The following is a 23,197-nucleotide window of genomic DNA, read 5'->3' as shown; positions in this document are numbered from 1 at the left end:
TGTCTTCTGTTCGTTCACTGCTCCAATTGTTTGTCTGATCATGTGTGGGTGTGAGTGTCAAAATATCTCTGGCTATTTTCAGAGCTGCCTCAGCACCAGCGAGTCTGGCAGTTCACTCAGGCTGAGTGGCATGGATAACAGGCAAACACGCCTCTTCAGGACTGGTCTCCTATATCGACTGTCCCTGATAATAACTCAGCTGGGAATTCTTCTAAAGAAACCTGCTCTCCCTCATGCACAGATCCATCCCATCTAGTCTTCAGTTATCATACCCATCCTCTCGCCCATTGTACCCCAGATACTGTGGTGAAGCAGTTGCCTTGAAACAACTTGCCTCCTCTTCATGGAATGCAATTCCAAATCACTCCACAAAGCCCACATGTCAATATGATGTCATTGTGATGTATCAGGTTTGCGATTAATTATCTGTACTAATGCCCGGCTTGATTCCCGCAAACAAAATTCAAACAGCTTGCCTAGTTTCGGTGATAATGGTATAGGTGATTTCCATTAGCGGAGATATTTTGACGTCAACTTTTTTCGAGGAAGAATTTCCAAAATCGGAGATGGTTACTGCCTGCGCGTGGACTTTCTGCATATACATGGCAAGTTTCACGAAGATCCGATGAAAACTCTGGGTTGTGAAACAAAAAATGTCAAAAAATAGGAATGACGTCATAAAAATTGATATGACATCATAGTGATGCATCATATGTGTGGTAATTAATCTCTGCTAATGCCCTGTTCGATTCCCACAAACAGAATTCAAAAACCTTGCCTAGTTTCGGAGATAAATTTTAGGCGATTTCCATTAGCGGAGATATTTTGACCTCATAACTTTTTTTTTCTCGGAGGAATTTTCTAAATCGGAGATGGTTACTGTCTGCGCAGGGAATTTTTACATATATACACCAAGTTTCATGAAGTTTCGATGAAAACTGTAGGCTGTGAAACAAAAAAGTCCACAAGAAGAAGATGAAGAACAACAACGTGAGTAAGACTTAGAGATCCTCCATGAGGATCTAAAAAAAACCCCCAATATCTAGCCAATAAGACTGAACTTTCAAACTTGTTTCCTTCCTCAAAAGCCTGGGGGTGCCTTGTTAAATCTATCTCTGGAGTATCCTCTCCCTCCATCACCTCCCTCACTTCAACTGGAACCACAGCAGACTGCTTGTGAGAAGATCAAATGCCTCAATTTTGTGTTTGCTTCCAACTCTTGTCGTGTCCCCAACCCTCAATCCCTGTACCAAGCCGGGTGTTGGCCTTACAGTTAAGATGGCTGGCTTAAGATCTTAGGGTCTTGAGTTTGAACCCCTGTTGGCTGTTGAATTAACGCCAGGTGGGGCTGACTCAGCGTGTTATCCTTCCGAGGTCAGCGAAATGAGTACCCGTGTGCTGGTAATAGAGGGCACTTCATCAGCGGCAAAGCCACACCCCCAGGAAATGATGCTACCAGCAGCCACAGGCTGCACATGATGGATAGCTACTCCCTGTACCCACTCTATCCAGTCGTACCCATCTGCTCCTGGACTCTGTCTTTTGCACCTGGGAAGGTGCAGAATTTCTTTCAACCCTCAACAATAATTCTGCAACTGGACATCATCAGCTCACGTATCCTAAAAACCTGTTCTTGCTCCTCTTCCACATCCTCTCTCCACCATTTTAACCCATCATTTGCCTTCAATAATCTTCCATCTGCTTGGACATCAGCCAACATCACCGCTTTACATTAAAGAGGTGTAAAAAAAAAACAATACCAATCATCAGAAAGGTCATGGAATCCATCGTCGCAGTTCACATCACATGCTTTCTTTTCTCCAATGGCCTCATCTCAGATCATTAGTTCAGTTTCAGACAGTACAGGGTCATTCTCCCTTAGACATGCTGATTCTACTCTCCCAACAATGGATGGAAGCCCTTCATCTCAAGACATGAGAATAGGGCTGTCTCTGGACATATCTCGAGCACTTGATACAGTCTGGCATCCTGCCTTGATCTCCAAACTCTCTGCCTATGGCATCCAAGGCCAACACCTCCACAAATGGAGTCACCATCCCGTCCTTGCGACACTGTGCATATGCTGGTGAGAGTTTGATCTGACGGAAAAGTACGACTCGTGTTTTGGTTAGGCTCTCCGTGTGTGGAAGAAGATGAAAACTGATGCTGTACACAGTGCAGCTCCCATACAGTCGTTTCGATTCGCTCAGAAGCATTGAATTGTAAAGTGATTTATTTATTTTTTCACTTACATTAAATTTCACACTGAAAAACGTAAAAATGGAGCTTCAGTTTGGATTAAAGAGGAGGAGGAAGAAGTAGTCTCTGTGGTTCGATTGGCGTTCTCTCCCGACTGAATTATTAGCAATAAAAATGAACAAAAATGATGAATAAACAGCGTCGTAATGATGAATAAAATGATGAATAAATCCAAGAAGGCTGTTAATTGATGTATTGATGTATGTTGTAGGATATCTTGGACTTGCTGGAATACTGAGGATTCGCCGTGGAGTTCATGACTATTATTTCGGATTTTATGTTTGCGGCTAGATGCCAGCTGTAAATATAGGGTAAGGTAAAATCTGACAATGGCAAACCAGGAAGCATGGGAGAATATAACATCATGATGGAAAACGTGGTGATGTACAGTGCTATAGAGCATGGGTGTACAATCATTTTCCATGGATAGTAGACCAGGTTGAGCACGTTTCTGCATCCAAGTCATTGAAGGTGTAGTTTAGGGGAAGGAGGTGGAGGTTAGGTAGAAACATGGTGAAAATGAGCCACTGTAATCATTGGCAGAGACAGGGACAGAAGGGCCTAGGGCCCAAGGGGGACACAGTGTCTTTGCTTAGGAAATGCTGGATTAAACAGCTCCGATCTCTTGGTTGTGGTTCAAGACATCAGCGGCAAGAAAAAAACGTGTACAAAATAAAATATATACATATATATATATATATATATACATATATATATATACATATATATATATATATATATATATATATATATATATATATATATATATATATACATATATATATATATATATATATATATATGCAGAAAGAATAAGGGGAGTGAAGAATGAAGAACAGATGAGAACGATTAAGCTGAGTGAGCTGGGAAATGTGCAAGGAAGAAATGATCACCTATTTTCTTCTCGGTGGTTGCTTCTTTGAACAGCTTCTTCTCTTCCTCGAGGCGTCGTTTCTGGAGCATTTCTTTCTGGAAGGTCGCGAGCGAGCCGAGCAAGCCTTCGTTGGACACCTCGGAAGGTGGAATTACAATACTGCAATCCAAGAAGAGCGTGATGGCAGCCAGGAGGTCCTGTCTGCCATCAGCTAGGTACGCTGTATCATGGAAGTTCTGCAATGCAAACGTGAGCAGGTAGCGAATGGCAAAAGCACTTTGGTCCACCTCTTTAGATGATATGAAAATCCACAGTTAAAATGCACAATCATTCAGAAAAGCTTTATTTGCTTATGACCAAAGTAAATGACTGGATAATAATTGTAACAGCTTAGTGCACAATGATTCAAAATTTTTGATGAAATTAACAATTCACAACTTTAAAGTCGAAGCTGCTGTGGACCCAAATCATAATCACACACACATGCATAATATCCAGTCTTTTCAAATAATTTTCTCTTGGAAAAAAGAAAAAAAGAAAAAGTGTTTACACTTCGAACAGCCACATTTCTTGCACTTGATCGTCATCTTCGAAACTGACCTTGCTTGAATTTCCATGCAAGGTTCCACAAAGATCATGTGGGAAATTTTCATGTTGAGCTCTTGCAGTGCCTTGTGTTTTGCCTTTCACAAGTCTCTTTGCATTGGTTGAGGAGCCTTCATGTTTTCTAAAACCAGTTGTCCAATGTATGTATATATATATATATATATATATATATATATATATATATATATATATATATATATATATATATATATATATATATATATATATATATATATATATATATATATATATATATATATATATATATATAATTTATAGTTGTTGAACTCTGGAAAGGGTTCGAAACAGCATAGCGCTTACCTTGTGTACATCTTCTTGGGTTGCTTTATGCAGCTTCTTTGATGAGACGAGCGTTGGAGGGGTCAATGGGTATATATAAATATATGTATACATATATATATATATATATATATATATATATATATATATATATATATATATATATATATATATATATACATATACACACACACACATAATCACCTCTGTTATAACGTTTTTCTTAAAACTAGATAGGAATTATAAATCATTATAGCACTTACCTTGTGTCGGTCTTCTTGGGTTGCTTTATGCAGCTTCTTTGACGAGACGAGCGTGGGAGGGGTCAATGGTTATGTATATATATATACACATATTTTTGCTAAAACTAGATAGGAATTATAATCGCTACGACTTCAACACATGTATAATCCCGTTTATATATTCTATAATCATGTGTTTCATCATCATTATGCATTTATACACTGTAACGTTGGCATTAGTTTTTAAGCTGACCAATTATTCATGGAAACTAGTGCTCTTGCAATGCAAAATGATTTGTGTCAATGTCAAGACATGATCCTGCTCCATGGGATCCTCTGCACCGACTGGAGATCAGGAATCTCTTCGGAGCAAGGGAGACTGAGTGACAAATTGAAATGTAAAATGTAAAACAATGAAATATAATACACCAGTTGTGGCGCTTGTTGGAGTTGACAAATGCAGGTCACTTTTATATCGATAGATTTGACTGCATTGTGGATGCCTGCAAGTGAGTGTACCATGTGGGTACCATGGCAACAGTGGTGGTGACACTGGAGTTTGAATACCTCAGTGCAAGGATTGCATGGGGTGGTTTGCCGTTGTGTTCCCAGTGGTGGTCAGGATAGGATTAATAAAACCAAAAACGGTATTTCTTGGTCCCTGCTGTGCACTTTTAAAATAATTAATGGTTAACACTGATGACAAAAAAAAACAAAAAAAAACATGGTCGACGTGTCGTCTGAGAGCACCTGGTCACGGTTATTACCCTCACCAAAGGAGAGGGTATTGCGCTTGGGTCCGTTTGTTGTTTGTCCGCACAGTGCGTTTGTGTTTTTCTCCGCAACCGCTTGCAGATCGAGACCAAATTTTCACCAAAGGTGCGACTACTTAGGTAGAATGTTTTAATCATAATTATGATGTTATAGGTCACGTGGTGTGGCAGTCATGTTGGAAAAATGGAAAAACTTGGGACCTCTGTATCTCTGAAATCTTACCAAGAAGAAAATTGAAACTTGGCACATGGCAAGTACTCCTTCCTCATGGAGAAAAAAGGTGCGATTTTTTTGATGACATCATAGGTGCCTTCGTTATGACATCATAGTTGCATTTGTAGAAAGTGACATGTGATCAGTATGAATTTTTGAGGATCATCTCGGGATAAAATGGCACAAAGAAAAAAAATTCAATGACGTCATTGGCCATGTGATTCGGCAGCCATAGTAAAAAAAAAAAAAAAAAAAAAAAAAAACCCTTCAAAAATATTCTTCTCTGAATTGGCTGAACAGTTTGAGGCAGAACTTTACAGGTATGACTGCCTATCCATGAAAAACAAAAGGTGCACACATATGATGTCATACATCACATGGTTTGGCAGCCATATTGGATTTATCCTAAAACCCATAAAAATCTTCTTCGCCAGAACAGCTGGATAGATCGAGGGGAAACATTACACAAATGTCCCCAAAACCATGGGTGTAGAAGTTTGTTAAGGAATAATTGAGAGGTCACATGATTTGGCAGCCATATTGGATTGAAGAAAAATATTAATGTTTTCTCTGGAATCGCCTAATCAATCAACATGAAATTTCACAATTATGATCCAGTAATGATGGGGAATACATGTTTTTAATTTCAACTTGATTGGACGCATGGTCTGGCAGCCAGAATTATTTAAGTTTTTGAAATGGGTTATTTTTTTCTTTTTATTTATTTATTATTATTATTATTATTTTTGAATAACGCTCACGTGACTGTGCTTGGATGGGTCTGAGGGTAGAAGAGTCACAGCTGAAACGTGAATCCTATCCAGGTTACTCCTGATGACGTCATCTTTGCTTTTTTGCTTGTTCGGGTTCCTTCTGATTTCTCCAATGCAGGACTGTACCTATTTGGTTTTCCATTTGATTGGAATACAATTTATTTTAATCCCATTCTAAATACAATTGAATAATAATAATAAAAAAAACCGTCAAGGGTTAGGGTCAGGTGTTCGATCACAGCAGGACGTCTTGGTACCCGGTCATCACTGCCAGCAGTTACTGTCCTGGCCAAAAATATTGGCACCCTTGCACTTTTTTAAATAATGCACCATTTCTTCAGGAAAATTGTTGAAATTTAAAAATCTTTTGGCATCCACGTTTGTATTTCTTTGTTTTGCAGTGGAACAAAACAAAAAAAAGTTTAAAAAAAAAAATGACTACATCTTAGCGTATTCCACTCAGAAATCCTAAAATGACCCGGACAATACTATTGATACCTTTTTGAAGTTGTTATAAATAATTAGATTTCAAGCAGGTGATTCTCCTTTAATTTGGAATTGAACTTGTGGTGAGTTGCAGATGCCTGTGATATAAAAATCCCTCATTCAACCAGGTTGAACAGAGAAAAGGAGTCATTCTGCTGTTTTGTGTCACTGTGTGTCCCGCAATAAGCATGGAGAAAATAATGAAAACCAGAGAATTTTCTGAGGTCAGACACAAGATTCTAACCAAGCATGGCCAATCTCAAGGCTACAAAAGTCCATCTCCAGAGACCTTTATGTTTCTGTGTCCACCATACGCAATGTTATCAAGAAGTTTCAGGCCCATGGCACAGTGGCCAACCTCCCTGGACATGGCCGCAAGAGAAAACTTGATCGAAGATTGCAGTGAAGGATTGTTTGAATGGTGGAGAAAGCATCTCGATCAACTCCCAAACAGATTCAAACTGATCTTCACACACAGGTTCGACAGTTTCAACTCTCACCATCCATCGCCAACTCAATGAAAGGGGGTTCTATGGTAGGAGACCCAAGAGGACCCCACTGCTGAGAGATAGACATAAGAAAGCCCGACTCAGGTTTGCCAAAACACACATGAACAAGCCAAAATCCTTCTGTGAGAATGTCCTGTGGAAAGACAAGACAAAATTAGAGCTTTTTTGGTGAAGCACATCATCTCTATGTTTACAGAAAACAAAATGAAGCCTTCAAAGAAAAGAGCATCTTCCCTACAATGAAACATTGAGGCGGTTCAGTGATGTTTTGGGGGTTCTGTGCCGCCTTTGGCACTGGGTGCCTTGAATGTGTGCACGACATCATGAAATCAGGAGATGACAATTGGAGCTCAATGTTCAACCCAGTGTCAGAAAGCTGGGTCTCTGTCTTGCAGCAGGACAATGACCCCAAACACTTCAAAAGGCATCCAGGAATAGTTCAAGACAAAACACTGGACTGTTGTGAAGTGACCAGCAATGAGTCCAGATCTAAATCCCATTGAGCACCTGTGGGGAGATCTGAAAACAGCAGTTGGGAGAAGGGACCCTTCAAATCTGGGAGAACTGGAACAGTTTGCACAAGAGTGCTTCTTAGCTTTCACATAGTATTTATTTAATTCACGTTGCCTTTGTAGTTATTTGGTCAAGCAATGTTCCTATAACAGTTACAGATTAATATGAATCCTATAATTGGAAATGCTTATGTGCATTTATGACATGGTATCACAGCAAAGGGAGAAATACTATATGCAAAAGCTGCGTGGACTGTGTGTTCCCAGGGCAAAACGTCATCAGCACTAATGCTACAAAACTTCTGAAATTCCTTTCTGGAGAATGCGGGCACCACCCGCTCGGTCGTGAGATAAAACGATTTCCTAAGCTGTCCCATTGACACGGACACGCATGGGCAGGATGGGAATGTCGAGTGTTCCAAGACCAACACTTTTAACTCAAAAATTACATGTGCAATCTACTTCTTCTTGCGGAACCCCCCTCGGATGGGTGTTAAACTAAGCGTGCTGTCTTCCCACATTAGTTGATGGATATTAAAGACAAATTGCTGCCCAAACTACTGCTGGGAAGGCAGTGGCAAACCATCTAGTGTAACCCTTGTTCAGGAAGCTGGGCCGGTGGCACAGACGCTGAGTAACAAGTATGGTCTTTATCGACTCAAGCAGAGGAGTATACTTTGCAGCCAAAATTCCTTGCATATAATAAAGAAACTAAAGTTAACTCAAATGAGAATTATGGAATCAGAGCATGGACGGTGAATTGCTGCAAGACTGCCATGAAATAATAACTACGAGACATTAGCAGGACAAACACCTCTCACAATGATTAATCTGTGAAGCAAGTACATCAAGCGGTGAAGAAAAAAAAGTTTGGTTTAAAATATTGATTCATGAATATGGTTGGATAAATATGCAAATAAACTTTACCCCAAACTTTTGATGAAAAACTCCTCCCCACCCTTCCAGATGAGTGTAATGATTTGAAAGATGTTGAACTAGTTTATTTCCACGTGCAGGCTGGGTGATAGTGCTATGACATTTCATCTGTTCCTCATTTAGACGGTATCCTTCGCAAGGAGTAGGTGACTTATTTTTGGCACCGCGTGAAAATTAATTACACGCAGGCTCCGCAAAGTGTTTGTGTTCGAATTGTGAGGCGTTTGGCTCTTAGCTGTGCAAGTGATTAGTCGTGCAATGCGATTTAAAAATAATAATAATAATAATAATAATAATAATAACGATAATAAAGGATGATAATGCCGATTGTGCGAGGGAAGGAGCGCAGTGTGTGACGCGGACCGGTGATTCGATGTCTAGTGGAATATTTGAAGTCGATCGTGTGTGTTTTAATGAGTTTCTTGAAAAGGAACTTTTACCGTCGTGACTTAAATCACACAGTTTGGGCCGTGTGTTTCACATCAGAGTTCCTTCGGCGATGTGGTGTGAATAGAGTGGCTATGTGGTGTGAATAGAGTGGCTATGTGGTATGAATAGAGTGGCTATGTGGTATGAATAGAGTGGCTATGTGGTATGAATAGAGTGGCTATGTGGTATGAATAGAGTGGCTATGTGGTATGAATAGAGTGGCTATGTGGTATGAATAGAGTGGCTATGTGGTATGAATAGAGTGGCTATGTGGTATGAATAGAGTGGCTATGTGGTATGAATAGAGTGGCTATGTGGTATGAATAGAGTGGCTATGTGGTATGAATAGAGTGGCTATGTGGTATGAATAGAGTGGCTATGTGGTATGAATAGAGTGGCTATGTGGTATGAATAGAGTGGCTATGTGGTATGAATAGAGTGGCTATGTGGTATGAATAGAGTGGCTATGTGGTATGAATAGAGTGGCTATGTGGTATGAATAGAGTGGCTATGTGGTATGAATAGAGCTCGGTTGGTTTGAAAGCAGTGGGTTATATTTGTTATTCTTTAGGAGATTTTGTATTGGGATTGGCTTTCTGAGCAGGTTTCAAAATTGGGTGTGATAGTGATTGTGTAGATGCTTGTTAAAGTCAGGACCGTTGGTTAACATTCCAGTATTGGCGGGAACAAGCGTGTGTGCTCGTTGACAGCCGAGTGGGGTCTCGATGAAGGCGCGACACGAGGGTGGTCGGGCCGTTTTGGGCCGAGTTTGGTTTTACGGTTTCACTATGATCATGACCCTGGTGGTTGCTCTTTTAACGTTTGTAACAGTGTTCGTATCGTAACGACGGGCCCGTGTCCGCCCGATCGTGCAGCTTGTGCCGTCTATCACTAACTTCGTCTCTCTTTTAGCTCCAACACTGGCTGCTTTATTTCTGCACACCTGTATGCTTTCTTAATGAGGTGGCATAGCTGCTTTGTCTTGTGGGGGAACAGTGTGTTGAATGTTTGGTAACTATGGAGTGGAATGTCTGCAGTTCTGCTTCCTTTGGCATCTGGTAGCAGAGGATGGTTCTGGTAGTCACCACATCGCTGTAATTTTGCATGGGCGGAGTGTTTTGAGCTGCAATTTGGAGTGCTGTTCACCTGGTGACTCAACTTTGTCCTCAGTTGGTTGATCAGGTGATCGGGGTCGAGAGGCTGTGGTGTGTTTTTCCAGAACTGGGCTGCCACCAGTAACTTATAATAAGTAGATTCTGCATTATCGTCTGCACAAATGTGGAATTACATTTTGGCGATGTTGTACATCCAAATGAAATTATGAAGGACTGCTTCGATTCAAATTCTTCCTGCCAATGTCACACAACGGTGACGTCTATGTATACAGATGGGTCACAAAAGTCAGTCAATTTGATTAGTTTTAAGTACAGCTGATTTAATTTTAGTTTGTGGAATGGAAATCCAATGGATTTTATGTACACTGTATTTATTTGTTTTGACCAAGAAATGGATTTTTATTACTTCCACCACCGAAGGTGAAGGAAGTTATGTTTTCACCCCTTCCTACCTGTCTGTTTGTCTGTTTGTTTGTTTGTTTGTTTGTGTACAGGATATCTCAAAAAGTCGTGCACAAATCCAGATGAAATTTTGGGGACAGGTTGGGTGTGTGAGAAGGACGAACTGATTAGATATTGGTGAAGATCTGGATTTGGATCTGGATCCAACTACTAGAATTTTTAAAGCGATTCATCATCATTGAAGGAAAGGGCTCAAAAACGATATTTAGCATGATATCTCAAAAATGTAATGGGCCAGATATGTTCTCGTGGATCAGGCATTACAGGGCGGAGGTTTGCGCTCCACCGAGTGCCCTTCTAGTTTAAAGTGAGTTTATGAAAGTGCTTAGTGGTCAGAGTAAGTGGGATGGAATATGCAGCGTTTTTCTGTGAAAAAGGCAAGGGAAATGGATTTTTTTTTCCTTTTTAAGAAATGCACAGTGCAGAGGTTTCAAATGTTGATGGATGGAACAATTCCAAATGGTGACGAGCAAGGTTGGTTACAGATTATTTTTTCGATTCAAAGGGAAATTTGTGTGACCCAACTAGACCTCCTTGTGCACGAGTAATTTTCAGTGAAGCCTATTCAATCAAGTGCAGTTTTATTTTGTCCTCCACCAATCGCATCACAACACGACACAAAGAGTTGGCATCCACAGCACATGTATGTACCTTGTCAGACATGAGAGTCGAGATGGAACGGCCAATCTCATGGTAGTCCAAGGGGCTCTCGCTGGGACCGAGCATGACGAAGAGAAAGCGCACGGGCACTGGAACCTCCAAAACCGATTCCAGAAGCACCCCCTCACTGAGACGCACGAACGACATAACTGGGGACTCCAGGAATTCTACGCAGCCTGCATGGGTTTGCCGAGGGAGGTGACATTGAAAAAGTATGATAAATTCCTCAAAAGCTGACATCAGGTGACATGATCATCATTGCAGAAAAACACAACACAACCAAATTAACTATACCACTTGTGCATAAACTGTTGTTCAAAGCTAACACTTGCCAGAGACAAAACATACCTACAAGAACCACTGTGGCTTCAGCACCAAAAGGGATCTTCTCAAGGAGCTTGAGGTCTCCCTTGGACTTGTTGTAGTGACCATCACTAAATGGTATAGCCCCATCCTTCTGCATCAAAAAGCACATCACATTGTTGCTCCAATTGTCAAGAAGACCACAGGAAACAAATCACTGTGTAACGCAGGTCTGTGACAAACCTCAGCACCCTCATGTCGTCCATCACCAATTTCCAAAGAAACCGCCCCTACGAGTGGCTGCGTAACACAAGGCTCGGCCGTATTGTTCTGTGAAGGATGACTGCTGCCTGGACCAAGCAGCGAACCCAGACTTGTGGCGGACAATGTCCGAGGAAAAAAATGGCCACCTGCCTCCTTATCATCATTGGGATGTCTGTTATCGGAAAAACGACAACAAAAAATTTGGTCAAGCACACACCTTAATAACAACGTGGCACAGATGCAAGAGCCAAGGTGTGGAAACATTTCATATAGTGCAAAGGGCTACGCAAGCTAGCAACAATGCACGTGCCTGCTCTCTGTACCCGCCCGACCACCCAGTTGCAGCCAACTGCTCCTGGACGCTGCTTCTTTTGCATCTGAGAAGGTGTAGACATTTCTCGTGACCCTTGACTGATTTTGCAACTGGACTGGATGGCATCAGTTCACGTGTCCAAAAAAAACCTGTTCTGCTGCTCTTGCAAATCCTTTCTGCTCTTTTCCCCCTATCATTTGCCCCAATGTCATCTTCCATCTGCTAGTAAGTCAGCTGTATCTCAAGACATATCTCAAGCTTTCAATATAGTCGAGCACTCTTCTTCGTTAACGGCCACATTGTCCCACCTTTCTTGTGGGGTCAGCCGGTGGAAGCTTAGCCCGAGTCTTCAAGAACCGGCTGGCCAGTCCTGACATTCAAGTAGTAAGGGTAGGAATTTGCAATTTGGGCATGGTGCCGGCGATAGCTCGCCTACTTCACGAAGGACACCATAGGATCTTTAACATCCACCAACAAATGCTGGCAGATGGGACGCCAGTTTAACGTACATCTGAAGGTCGGCACACACGTTGATGAATCAACCTGTCTGTGATGATAGTTTATAATCGAGCCGAGATTCAAACCCAGGCAAGATAGCTTCAAGGCGACTGTGCATACCTCTTGGCCATCCTGTCAGCCCCAGTCTGGCACCCCACCTTGCTCTCAACGATTTTCCTATGGCATCCAAGGCTAACTCCATACATGTCTTACTGACTTCTACTCTCGTAGCCATCATGTGGCTCTCAACGGAGTCCTCTCTTCTCCTCCACCTGTCACGGCTGGAGTGCCCCAAGTCAGTATTCCAGGCCCCATCCTATTCCTAATCTTCATCAACGATATCTCTGATTCTGAGAAAACCCTGTTATCTCTTTGCTGACGACTTCACCCTCTGCCTTGACATCCCCCATCCTTCAGCTAAACAGCCAGTACAGCAGCCTCTCCCTCTCTTCATACCTTGAGAGAATCACAAGCTGGTGAAACACTTGGAATATCTCTTTCAATCCTAACAAATCTCACACTCTCACAATCTCTCTCTCAAAAAGGATCATCATCTGGCAAACCATCCCATGGACTTTCTTCACAATCTTCTTGAGGAAGTTCACTCACTCAAACTTCTGGGTATCACTCTCAGCCATGATCCTTCTTGGGAAAAACACATTTCCAAGCTGGCCTCCAAAGTCAGCCACTGACTGGGCATCCTGCATCGAACGAAGTTCTTCCATGGCACATCTGAACTCCTATCCACCTTCAAGGCCTTCGTCCACAGTTTGGGGAATACTGCTTTAAGAAGCAGTGGGAATCATTTCAGTGACAAAGGGAGTGTTTCCAGAGTGACGGCCGTATGTTAACTCGAAATGGAGCAGCAAGGTTTGCAGTGGAAATTGAGGAAGGAATTCAGGCTTTTTTTTAGGTCAGAGGAGCGTGGGGAAGGTATTAAGGAAGGACCTGATGATGTAATTGTGATGAGTAAGGCCAGGCAGGAAAATAGAATTTCAGGAAGGGAAAAGTTAAACATATTCGATACCAATGTCAGAAGTTTAAATAATAAGATGGAAGAGCTTGAAGCCAAAGTTGATAGTGAGGAGTACGATATAGTTGCAGTGAGTGAGACATGGTTTAAGGAGGAGAGTAACTGGAGGACAGGATTACAAGGCGACAAGGTGTATCGGTGTGATAGGAAGGAGAGAATAGGAGGAGGAGCAGCAATCTGGGTAAAGGACAGCATTGCATCAAGAGAAAGGGGTGACGTTAAGGAAGGAATAAATGTTGAGGATTCTGTGTGGGTAGAGATTAGAGATTGTAAAAAAACAGTAAGATACTGGTAGGATGCTTTTATATGGCTCTGGGTGGGAAGGAAGAGGAGGAAGGAGGAGTACATGAAGAATTCAAAAGGGGATGTGGTAAGGGAAGAGTATTGATTATGGGGGATGTTAACTTGCCAGGGATAGATTGGGTCTGACAGGAACAGGGAAAGGGCAGAGCGGATGACGATTTCCTCATTTTATTCCAAGATTGCTTTTTAACCCAGTTTGTAGATAAGCTCAGGAGGGGGAGCTCAGTGTTAGACCTCCTTTTCAGGAACAATCCCAATATGGTGGAGGAGGTGGAGGTCAGGGAGCATTTAGGAGCAAGTGACCATAACTTTGTGTGCACAAAGATTTTGTTTAGGGTTAGAGTTCAGGATAGTAGGGTGAGGCTATTCGATTTCAGGAAGGCAACCTTTGAGGGTATGAGGAGATAATTGGATGATGTAGATTGGGAGACTCGAGCAACATGACAATCAACATCAGAGAAAGGGGAAACCTTCAAGGAACAAATGTGGAGAGTGCAGAGCAAGTACATTCCAATGAGGTGTTAAACTAGAAACAGAAAGAGACCAGGGTGGTTGAGCAGTGAGACAAGGAACGCTAATAAGGAGAAGCAGAAGGTATTTATTAGGTTTAAAATACCAGGACTGAAGTTAGATTTATATCACTATCGGAGTAAACAGAGGCAAATGAAGAAAATAACTCGACAAGTCATGAGAAGGACGTGGCAAAGAATATTAAATATAATAGGAAGGGTTTCTTTAAGTACATCAGGGGAAAATAACAGGTGAGGACCAGTGTGGGCCCATTGAGGAATAGCACCGGGAGAGTGGTTAGTGATGAAAGTGAGATGGCAGGCTTATTAAACAGGTATTTTTCTTCAACTTTTACACAAGAACAGTCAGGAGAATTTCCAATAGCTGAGAGTATCTATTGAGGAGGCGAGGAAGGGCTTTTACAGAAGATCCAGGTTGGAGTGGAGGAAGTAAAGGAACAGCTCGGAAATCCAAGAGTAGATAAAGCTCCTGGTCCAGATAATATGCACCCGAGAGTATTGATGGAGGTGAGTGAGCAGGGAAGTGAGATGTTAATATATATTTTCAATAATTCACTGGAGTCAGGACAGGTACCGGAGGATTGGAGAGTAGCAAATGCAACACAATTATTTCAGAAAGGATCCAGAGAAGAATTGGGAAACTATAGACCTGTTAGCTTGACTTCAGTTGTGGGGAAGGTGTTGGAGACATTAATTAAAGACCGGATGAGGAACCATTTAAATAAATACAAACTAATTAAAGGCAGTTAGCATGGAATTACCAAAGGTAGTTCGTGTCTAACAAATATTTTCGAGTTTTATGAAGCAGTGTTTGATTGGGTGGATGAGGGAAAGGCAGTGGACATAGTATATCTAGACTTTAAGAAGGCATTTGATTTGAAGGACTTTAAGAAGGCACTTTAAGGCACTTTAAGAAGCCAAGGTGAGGGCTTGTGGAGTGGCTGGTCAGGTAGCTCATTGGATTGCAAACTGGCTTAGTAGGAAGCAACGAGTGGCTGTGAGTGGGAGGATGTCTTGCTGGGAGGATGTAAGTAGTGGGGTACCTCAGGGATCAGTACTCGGACCATTACTATTCATTATTTACATCAACGATTTGGATAATGGGGTAAAGAGTAAGCTTTCCAAATTTGCAGATGACACAAAGCTTGGAGGTAAGGTGGATAGCAGAGGGAGTGGTGATCAGATACAAGAGAGTATTGATACTTGTATGGATTGGGAAATAGATTGGCAGATGCAATTTAACCTGAGCAAGTGTAAGGTGTTGGGGATGGGAAAGAACAATGAAAATAGAGATTACAGGATGTAAGGGGTAATTTTGGAGCGCGTCACACATGAGAAGGATCTGGGGGTGGGAATAGATATGGGAGGTAAGCAGGCAGCACAGGGCCAGGCAGCTCGAGGTAAAGCAAATAGGGTTTTAGGCTGTATTTGGAGGGGGATCAATTATAAATCAAAAGAGGTGGTGTTAACATTGTACAGAAATTTAGTGAGGGCCACATTTAGAATATTGTGAGCAGTTTTAGTCACCACAGTTCCGGAAGGACATAGATGCCAGAGAGAGGGTTCAGCGCAGGGCGACTAGATTGATTCCGGGCCGAGCTAGACTCAGCAATGAGGAGGGGCTGAAGGAGACAGACGTTTATACACGAGAAAGGAGGCGGTTATGAGGAGATGTGATAGAGATGTTTAAGATAATGAAAGGTAGAGATAAAATAAGTGTAGATGAATTATTCAACAGAGTAGATAGTGATCAGACCAGGGCCATAGCCTGAGAGTAAAGAGGATGAGTTAATATGGTAGTAAGGCAGGGGACTTTTACTCAGAGGGTAGTTAATGCATAGAATGGCTTCTCTGGAAAAGTCGTGGCAGCTGAAACAGTGGATAAGTATAAATTAGAATTAGATATGTACCTGGTAGTTATGGAGATAGAGGGGTATGGGGATGTTGACAGGACTTTGAGGAAGTTTGAGCATTGATGGGTGATTGTGTGCATGTCTATGGAGTGCTGTTTGTGGGGGTCTCGTCAAGGGGGGTTGTGTGTTTTTAACCAAGCCCACGGCCCCTCCTCTGAGGGGGAAGAAAAAAAATACAAATGTTTTTTTGGCATTTTCCATCTTGTGTTGATAAATTAGTATGGTGTTCACACAGGCATGATTGGCTGAATGGCCTCCACCTGTGTCTGTTTTTTTGTATTTCCTCTGGGCTGGCTCCCCTGCTTCACATGTTGCTCACCTTGATGTCATGTAAACCAGGTCCTTCAAGATCATTGGAATCTCCCATGATGAAGCTGCATTTATGGCCTATCTCTTTCACATCAGAGAGAGGTCGGTGGTTTCTGTGTTCCACCACCTCCTTTGTGATCTTGTACCCTTCTGCTCGATCCGTGCTTTGCCCCCCCCCCATCCCAACTTCCAGGTTAGTTTAGGGTGCATTTGGTCCACGATGAACCCCTTTCCAGTGAATCAACCAAAATCCAGAATCACTGCTCACCTCCACTCATTTGTTACACACACACACACACACACACACACACACACACACACACACACACACACACACACACACACACACACACACACACACACACACACACACACACACACACACACACACACACACACACACACACACACACACCTTCGGTTTACCTGTGTTTAAGCAAAAGTGCTCGCAGTACTTTGGCACGATCCGATTCCGTGATTTGGTCCTCAATGATCATCTGTTCGACCACCTGATGAGCGATCCCCGAAAGAGTGTTCTGTTTGAGGTCCAGCAGTACAGTTCCTATTGAAGGAAGGGGAATGCATCAAGGAAGAGGAGCAGGGCTTCACCAATAAGCAATTAAAACCTTTGCTGAATATTTTAACACCATACTAAAACATGCAATTTGGTGTCTGTCTGTGTCCGTCTGTCTGTCTGCGATGCGTTTGGTCATTAATTATCCAATCTCAACCAAACTTTCGTGTGGGACTAAGGTTATAGCGACTTTGTTTGCCCCCACACCCCTCCCTCTCTCCTCCAGGGGGTTTTCTGCCTGAGACAAACGCCAGCTTATCGTGGCATTTAATGGGGCACACCTACCGGAAGTCAAAGAAATTATAACCACAAACCATTCAGTCAATTCCATCCAATGCTCTTTTGAAACAGTCACGACTATTTAACACTCAACTGAAATGTTTTTGGAGAAAACCCGACATCCTTGAGGAATTCCATGCTTATTGCATACCCCACAGACTAACGGACCGAAGCTGCCTCGCCAAGCTAGGACGCATTGATATTTAGCTAATATCTGCTTCTTTTTATTATCTAATGTTCACAATGATTCCCATGTTCATGTGGGGTTGGCCGGGGAAAGCTTGGCCCAAGTCTTTCACGAACCGGCTGCCCAGGCTTGCAATTTTATGAAGGTTATGGCAAGAATTTATCATCTACTCTTCACGAAGGACACCATGGGATTTTTTAACATCCACCAACTAATGTCGGCAAACAGGATTCACGTTTAACGTCCATCCGAAGGATGGCACCACAAATTGATTAATTACCCTGCCTGTGAAACACCAGGTTGGCAGTTTACAGTTGGGCAGAGATTCGATCCAAGGCGAGACAACTTAGAGGCGAGTGTGTATATCTGTAGGCCGCGGCGATTCTGCCAGTTCATCGATCTTTAGCTCTTAAAAGGTGCTTAAATTTTGGTCTTTAGGCATGAATAAATAATGTGTCACTTTTCCCGTCCAATTTTTCCAGCCGTGAGATTATATGTGGACTGCACATGGATTGTTTACAAGTTATATCTTGTGGTCACCGACCCCAATAAAGCCAATTGTGACCATTATTCAACATATAATCACATTCCTAATGGTCACGAGCATTATTTAATATTCGCCTGAGGGAAATTTGGAGAAAATGTGTGCATGTGTACCTACACACAGGTGGTGTATAGGCTAAGAGTCGCTGGTCTGCACAGCTACCGAAAGTAAAAATTATTATAACCACAAATTAATCAGTCAATTCCATCTAGTGATCATGATTATGGCATTACAACAATAATGTGAAGGTTTGTACAAAATAATAATAATAATAATAGTAATAATAACAACTAGATATCTGCGATCACAAAGCGATTACCAAGGGTAAGCCGCCCCCAAATCATCCGAGACTTACTATTGGTCCGTGATCCAATGATGGCCAATCGGACCACAATATGACTTTGACCTTAATCATTTAGGGATAGAGTGTAAATAAAGAAAATGTGTCCCCATCTACAATCTATCCACAAAACCCAACATCATGAAAAATCAGAGGAAAATTATTCAAGTTATGATAACAAAAGGTGTTTTTTTTTTGTTAATTAGGTCACAATACGAAAAAAAATAAAAGTCAAGGACACTAATCAATCAAATATCAAGTGAACTAATATGATGCAAGAACATCTTGGAAGGTCAAGCTGTCTGAGATTCCGCATTGGCAAAAACGAGTATTTTCTCAGCCCACCATTTGACTTTGACATTTAACCCAGAGGGGTATGACGTCAACTAAGCCTAAATGCATCTTGACGGAGGCTATCGAGAGGGTAATTTCGTTCTGAAAAAACGTTAGTCGAGTTTTGAAGAATGTTAAAATGTTATAATTGGGTCATTACCTTAAGATGAGGTCAAAGTCAACAAATGTGTCAACCCCGCATCCTTTTTATTCCAATTATTGATGCAAAATTTAATTTAAAAAGTCCCCGCCAGCTCTGAGATACAGCTCGAACATTGGCAGAAAAATAAAAACCAGGAGAAAAATCTACCGTAAATGGTGGTTTACCACATCGTCGGGGGTGTAACACCTTGACCTATACCATGGAAGGGTAGGATGTAAATTTAATTTAAATGTAACTTCCTCCGGGCTATCTAGAGAGGGCAATTTAGTTCTGATCGGACAAGACAACCCTTAGCTGAATTTTGATGAAAAATGTTAAAAAGTCTATAATTGGGTCATGACCTGAAAATTAGGTCAATGTGAAAATAAAATAAAAATGTCGACCGCGTACTTTCAATTTGCATTATTGATGAAAAATTTGATTACGAGATACAGCTCAGAAATTGGGTGTGCTGAGAATGCAGGAAGAAATAAAGCTTAAAAAAGAAGAAGAAAAAAGAACTAGAACGGTACTCTTTGACGTCGCGATGTCACCAGATATGCCTATGCCCACATTATACATACTTGTACCAAGTTTGATTTGAATTCCTGAACCCAGATTTAAATATTAAATAATTCTGGCTGTCAGACCATGTGTCCGATTAGGTTGAAATTTAAATCCAATATGTCACTCACCTTCAATCCAATATGGCTGCCAGACCACATGACCTATTAATTATTCATGAACCATGGTGGTATCCCCAAGGCTTGGGGAATATGTGGGTGATGTTTCCCCTCAATCTGTCTGGCCTTTCTGGAGCAGAATATATTTCAAAAAAAAAATCATGGCTGCCAAATCATGTTACGGATGATGTCATAGGTGAAGAACTTTTTGTTCCTCATGGATAGGCGATCATACTTGTAAAATTTGGCCTTGATATGTTCAGACATTTTGAAGAAGAATTTTGAAGGTTTTTATGTTAAAAAAAAAAAAATAAAAAGGTTGCCAAACCATGTGACCGATGACCATCAATTTTGTTACCCCATACAATTTAGCCAGAGTTGACCCTAAAATTTTTTAATGCTGATCGGATAAAGTGTACGGCGTATTCAACTATGACATCAAAAAAAAAATCACACTATTTCCCATGTGGAAGATGACGTGCCAAGTTTCAATTTTTTCCCATGGAGCAGTTTCAGAGATTCAGAGATCCCAAATTTTTCCTATTTCCAACACGGCTGCCACACCACATGACCTATGACATCATAATTGTCATTAAAATATTTCTACATGAGTAGTCGCACCTATGGTGAAAATTTGGTGTTAATCAGATAAGCGGTCGCAGAGAAAACAGAGAAAATTAGAAAACAGACGTACGACAACCCAAAAACGTAATGCCTTCGGTGACTTCGTCAGCAGAGGCATAACCACAGTTGGTGTCAAAGCCACCCAATGCTCGCCTGTTTATACATTTATCCTTTTTAAAAGACTCATCTAATAATTAATATTTTTTTATAAAGCATTGCAGTGAAGTCTGATCCAAATAATTTGAAAGCAATATATGTATTTGTATATTGTAATCAGTAACAAGAGCACAAGTGAGCACAATATATGCCCGAACAAGAAGGTATATACAGAATTGTGCTACTACATGGAAAACAGCATCCTGGTTGCCATGGCAACCACTTTAGATGACGAACGTACGTCACGACACGCCGTCTCCACAGTCTGTACCTATGTACCAAATATGAATCGTGAAAGTTGAAAACTTTGGGAGTTAGAGTGTGGACAGGAACGGACGGACGGACAGACAGACAGACAGAGACAGATGGACGGACGAACGACTGGTATCACATAATACGCCCCGATATATATATATATATACATATATATCTATATATATATATATATATACATATATATATATATATATATATATATATATATATATATATATATATACATATATATATATATATATATATGTATATATATATATATATATATATATATATATATATATATATATATATATATGTATATATATATTTATATATATATATATATATATATATATATATATATATATATATATATATATATATATATATATATATATATATATATATATGTATATATATATCGGGCGTATTAAAAATAGTGTGGTAGATAAAAACATTAGAAAGGAAAAAATAACTTGCACCAAAAACTTTAACATTTTCATGCTCATGCTGATGCTCACGCTCATGCCGACGCTGACGCTCACGCCGGGGGTATCGCTATTGCTCTCTGTTCTTCGAACAGGCGAGCTAAAAATAACTTGCACCAAAAACTTTAACATTTTCACGCTCACGCTGACGCTCACGCCCGGGGTATAGCTATAGCTCTCTGTTCTTCGAACAGGCGAGCTAAAAGCGATTTTCTAAATGGTAGTTTAGTACTATTCGGGGGTCGAAGAAACTCTGTGGTACCATTAAAAATTGGGGGGTGCCAATTGTAGAAACAAACCCTACAACAGCTATAAGCCTTCCCCTATTCTACAGGTCGTCGGGGTAGGCTTAACAATAAATAATAATATTAACTCGAGCAAGGTCGTTGATGCACCATCGTAAATCCCCACATTTCCCACCTAAAGCAAAGTTGAAAGATGACAAGAGGTTCGCTCCACCAGAAATGACCTAATATCATATTTTGAGTTTTAAAACAAAAAATTCTTCTGTGTTGACCCGTGACCCCCTCAGTCCCCACCCCAAGAGGCATGAACCGGGAATGAATTTTCTTTTTTAGACATATTTCACGTGTCCCCAAATGTTGATTGCATAAACAGTTTCATCAAACATGTTTAAAAATGTCTTAAAATGTGCCCGTAATTGCATTTTTTGGTATTTGACATTTTGAACCCATCCCAGGGTACCAGGGGGTGAGACCAACAATGATACTGCTCTCGCACATTCTTGCCATGTAATGATTATGGCCACCAAGTTCGGTGAATTTCTGCACAACTGTTTAGGAGGAGATATTGGGGAGGACGGACAGACCGGATTACAATACACTCCCCTCCGCCTCCCCCTCCACCCACATTTCCTTTCAAAAGTGTGGGGATAACAATAATAATAATAACTAGAAGGGCACTCAGTAAAGTGCATACCTCTGCCAAGCAATCCCTGATCCACAAGAACATATCGGGCTCAACACATTCATGAAATATACTAAATATCATTTTTTGGCCTCAATGTCTCCCTCAATGGTGAAGGTATGTCTCCCTCAATGGTGAAGGTATGTCTCCCTCAATGGTGAAGGTATGTCTCCCTCAATGGTGAAGGTATGTCTCCCTCAATGGTGAAGGTATGTCTCCCTCAATGGTGAAGGTATGTCTCCCTCAATGGTGAAGGTATGTCTCCCTCAATGGTGAAGGTATGTCTCCCTCAATGGTGAAGGTATGTCTCCCTCAATGGTGAAGGTATGTCTCCCTCAATGGTGAAGGTATGTCTCCCTCAATGGTGAAGGTATGTCTCCCTCAATGGTGAAGGTATGTCTCCCTCAATGGTGAAGGTATGTCTCCCTCAATGGTGAAGGTATGTCTCCCTCAATGGTGATGGTATGTCTCTCTCAATGGTGATGGTATGTCTCTCTCAATGATGAAGGTATGTCTCTCTCAATGATGAAGAATCACTTTCAAAATTAAATAACTCTCATATCCAGATCTGGATTTCGATCTTCATCAAAATTGATTCAGTTCTTCCTTGTCACACACTACACCCAACGTGTCCACTGAGTTTCGTCCGAATCCGTCTACAACTTTTTGAGATATCGGGCTATATATCGTTTTTGAGTCCGATCTCTCAATGGTGAAGAATCACTTTTTAAAATTCTAGTCGTCAGATCCGGATCTTCAACAAAATCTCATCAGTTCACCCTTGTCACACACCCAACCTGTCCACAAAATTTCATCCGGATCCGTCCACAACTTTTTGAGATATCCTGTACACAGACAAACAAACAGACAGAGAGGGGTGAAAACATAACCTCCTTCACCTTCTGCGGTGGAGGTAATAATAAAAATACACCAATGTGGGAGTGACGGTCATCTCTGCGAGAAACTAGACTAGTTGCATAAAACATTTTATGTAGATTGCGCATTTAGCACATCTATTCGACTGTTCGATATTCGAGCATTACATA

General features: G+C 41.2%; 1 protein-coding gene across 6 annotated transcripts in view; it reads right to left on the bottom strand.

The window, feature by feature from the left end:
• Nucleotides 1–23,197, bottom strand: part of LOC147028918 (anion exchange protein 2-like) — a 120,977-nt gene that overhangs the window by 23,186 nt on the left and 74,594 nt on the right. For all 6 annotated transcript variants that reach the window (XM_085879779.1, XM_085879784.1, XM_085879780.1 and 3 more), the window contains 5 exons: nt 17,043–17,178; nt 11,697–11,889; nt 11,499–11,607; nt 11,142–11,326; nt 3,153–3,369 (listed from right to left, as the gene is read on the bottom strand). In XM_085879779.1, coding sequence (XP_085735905.1) covers nt 3,153–3,369; nt 11,142–11,326; nt 11,499–11,607; nt 11,697–11,889; nt 17,043–17,178 — 840 coding nt within the window. The remainder of the gene's footprint in view (nt 1–3,152; nt 3,370–11,141; nt 11,327–11,498; nt 11,608–11,696; nt 11,890–17,042; nt 17,179–23,197) is intronic.

Source organism: Eptatretus burgeri, chromosome 4 (assembly GCF_056783735.1).
Source record: "Eptatretus burgeri isolate ZD-2024b chromosome 4, Ebu_testis_v1, whole genome shotgun sequence".
Classification (NCBI taxonomy): domain Eukaryota; kingdom Metazoa; phylum Chordata; class Myxini; order Myxiniformes; family Myxinidae; genus Eptatretus; species Eptatretus burgeri.
Note: the sequence above shows the minus strand (reverse complement) of the source record. Positions and strands in the feature narration are given on the sequence as shown.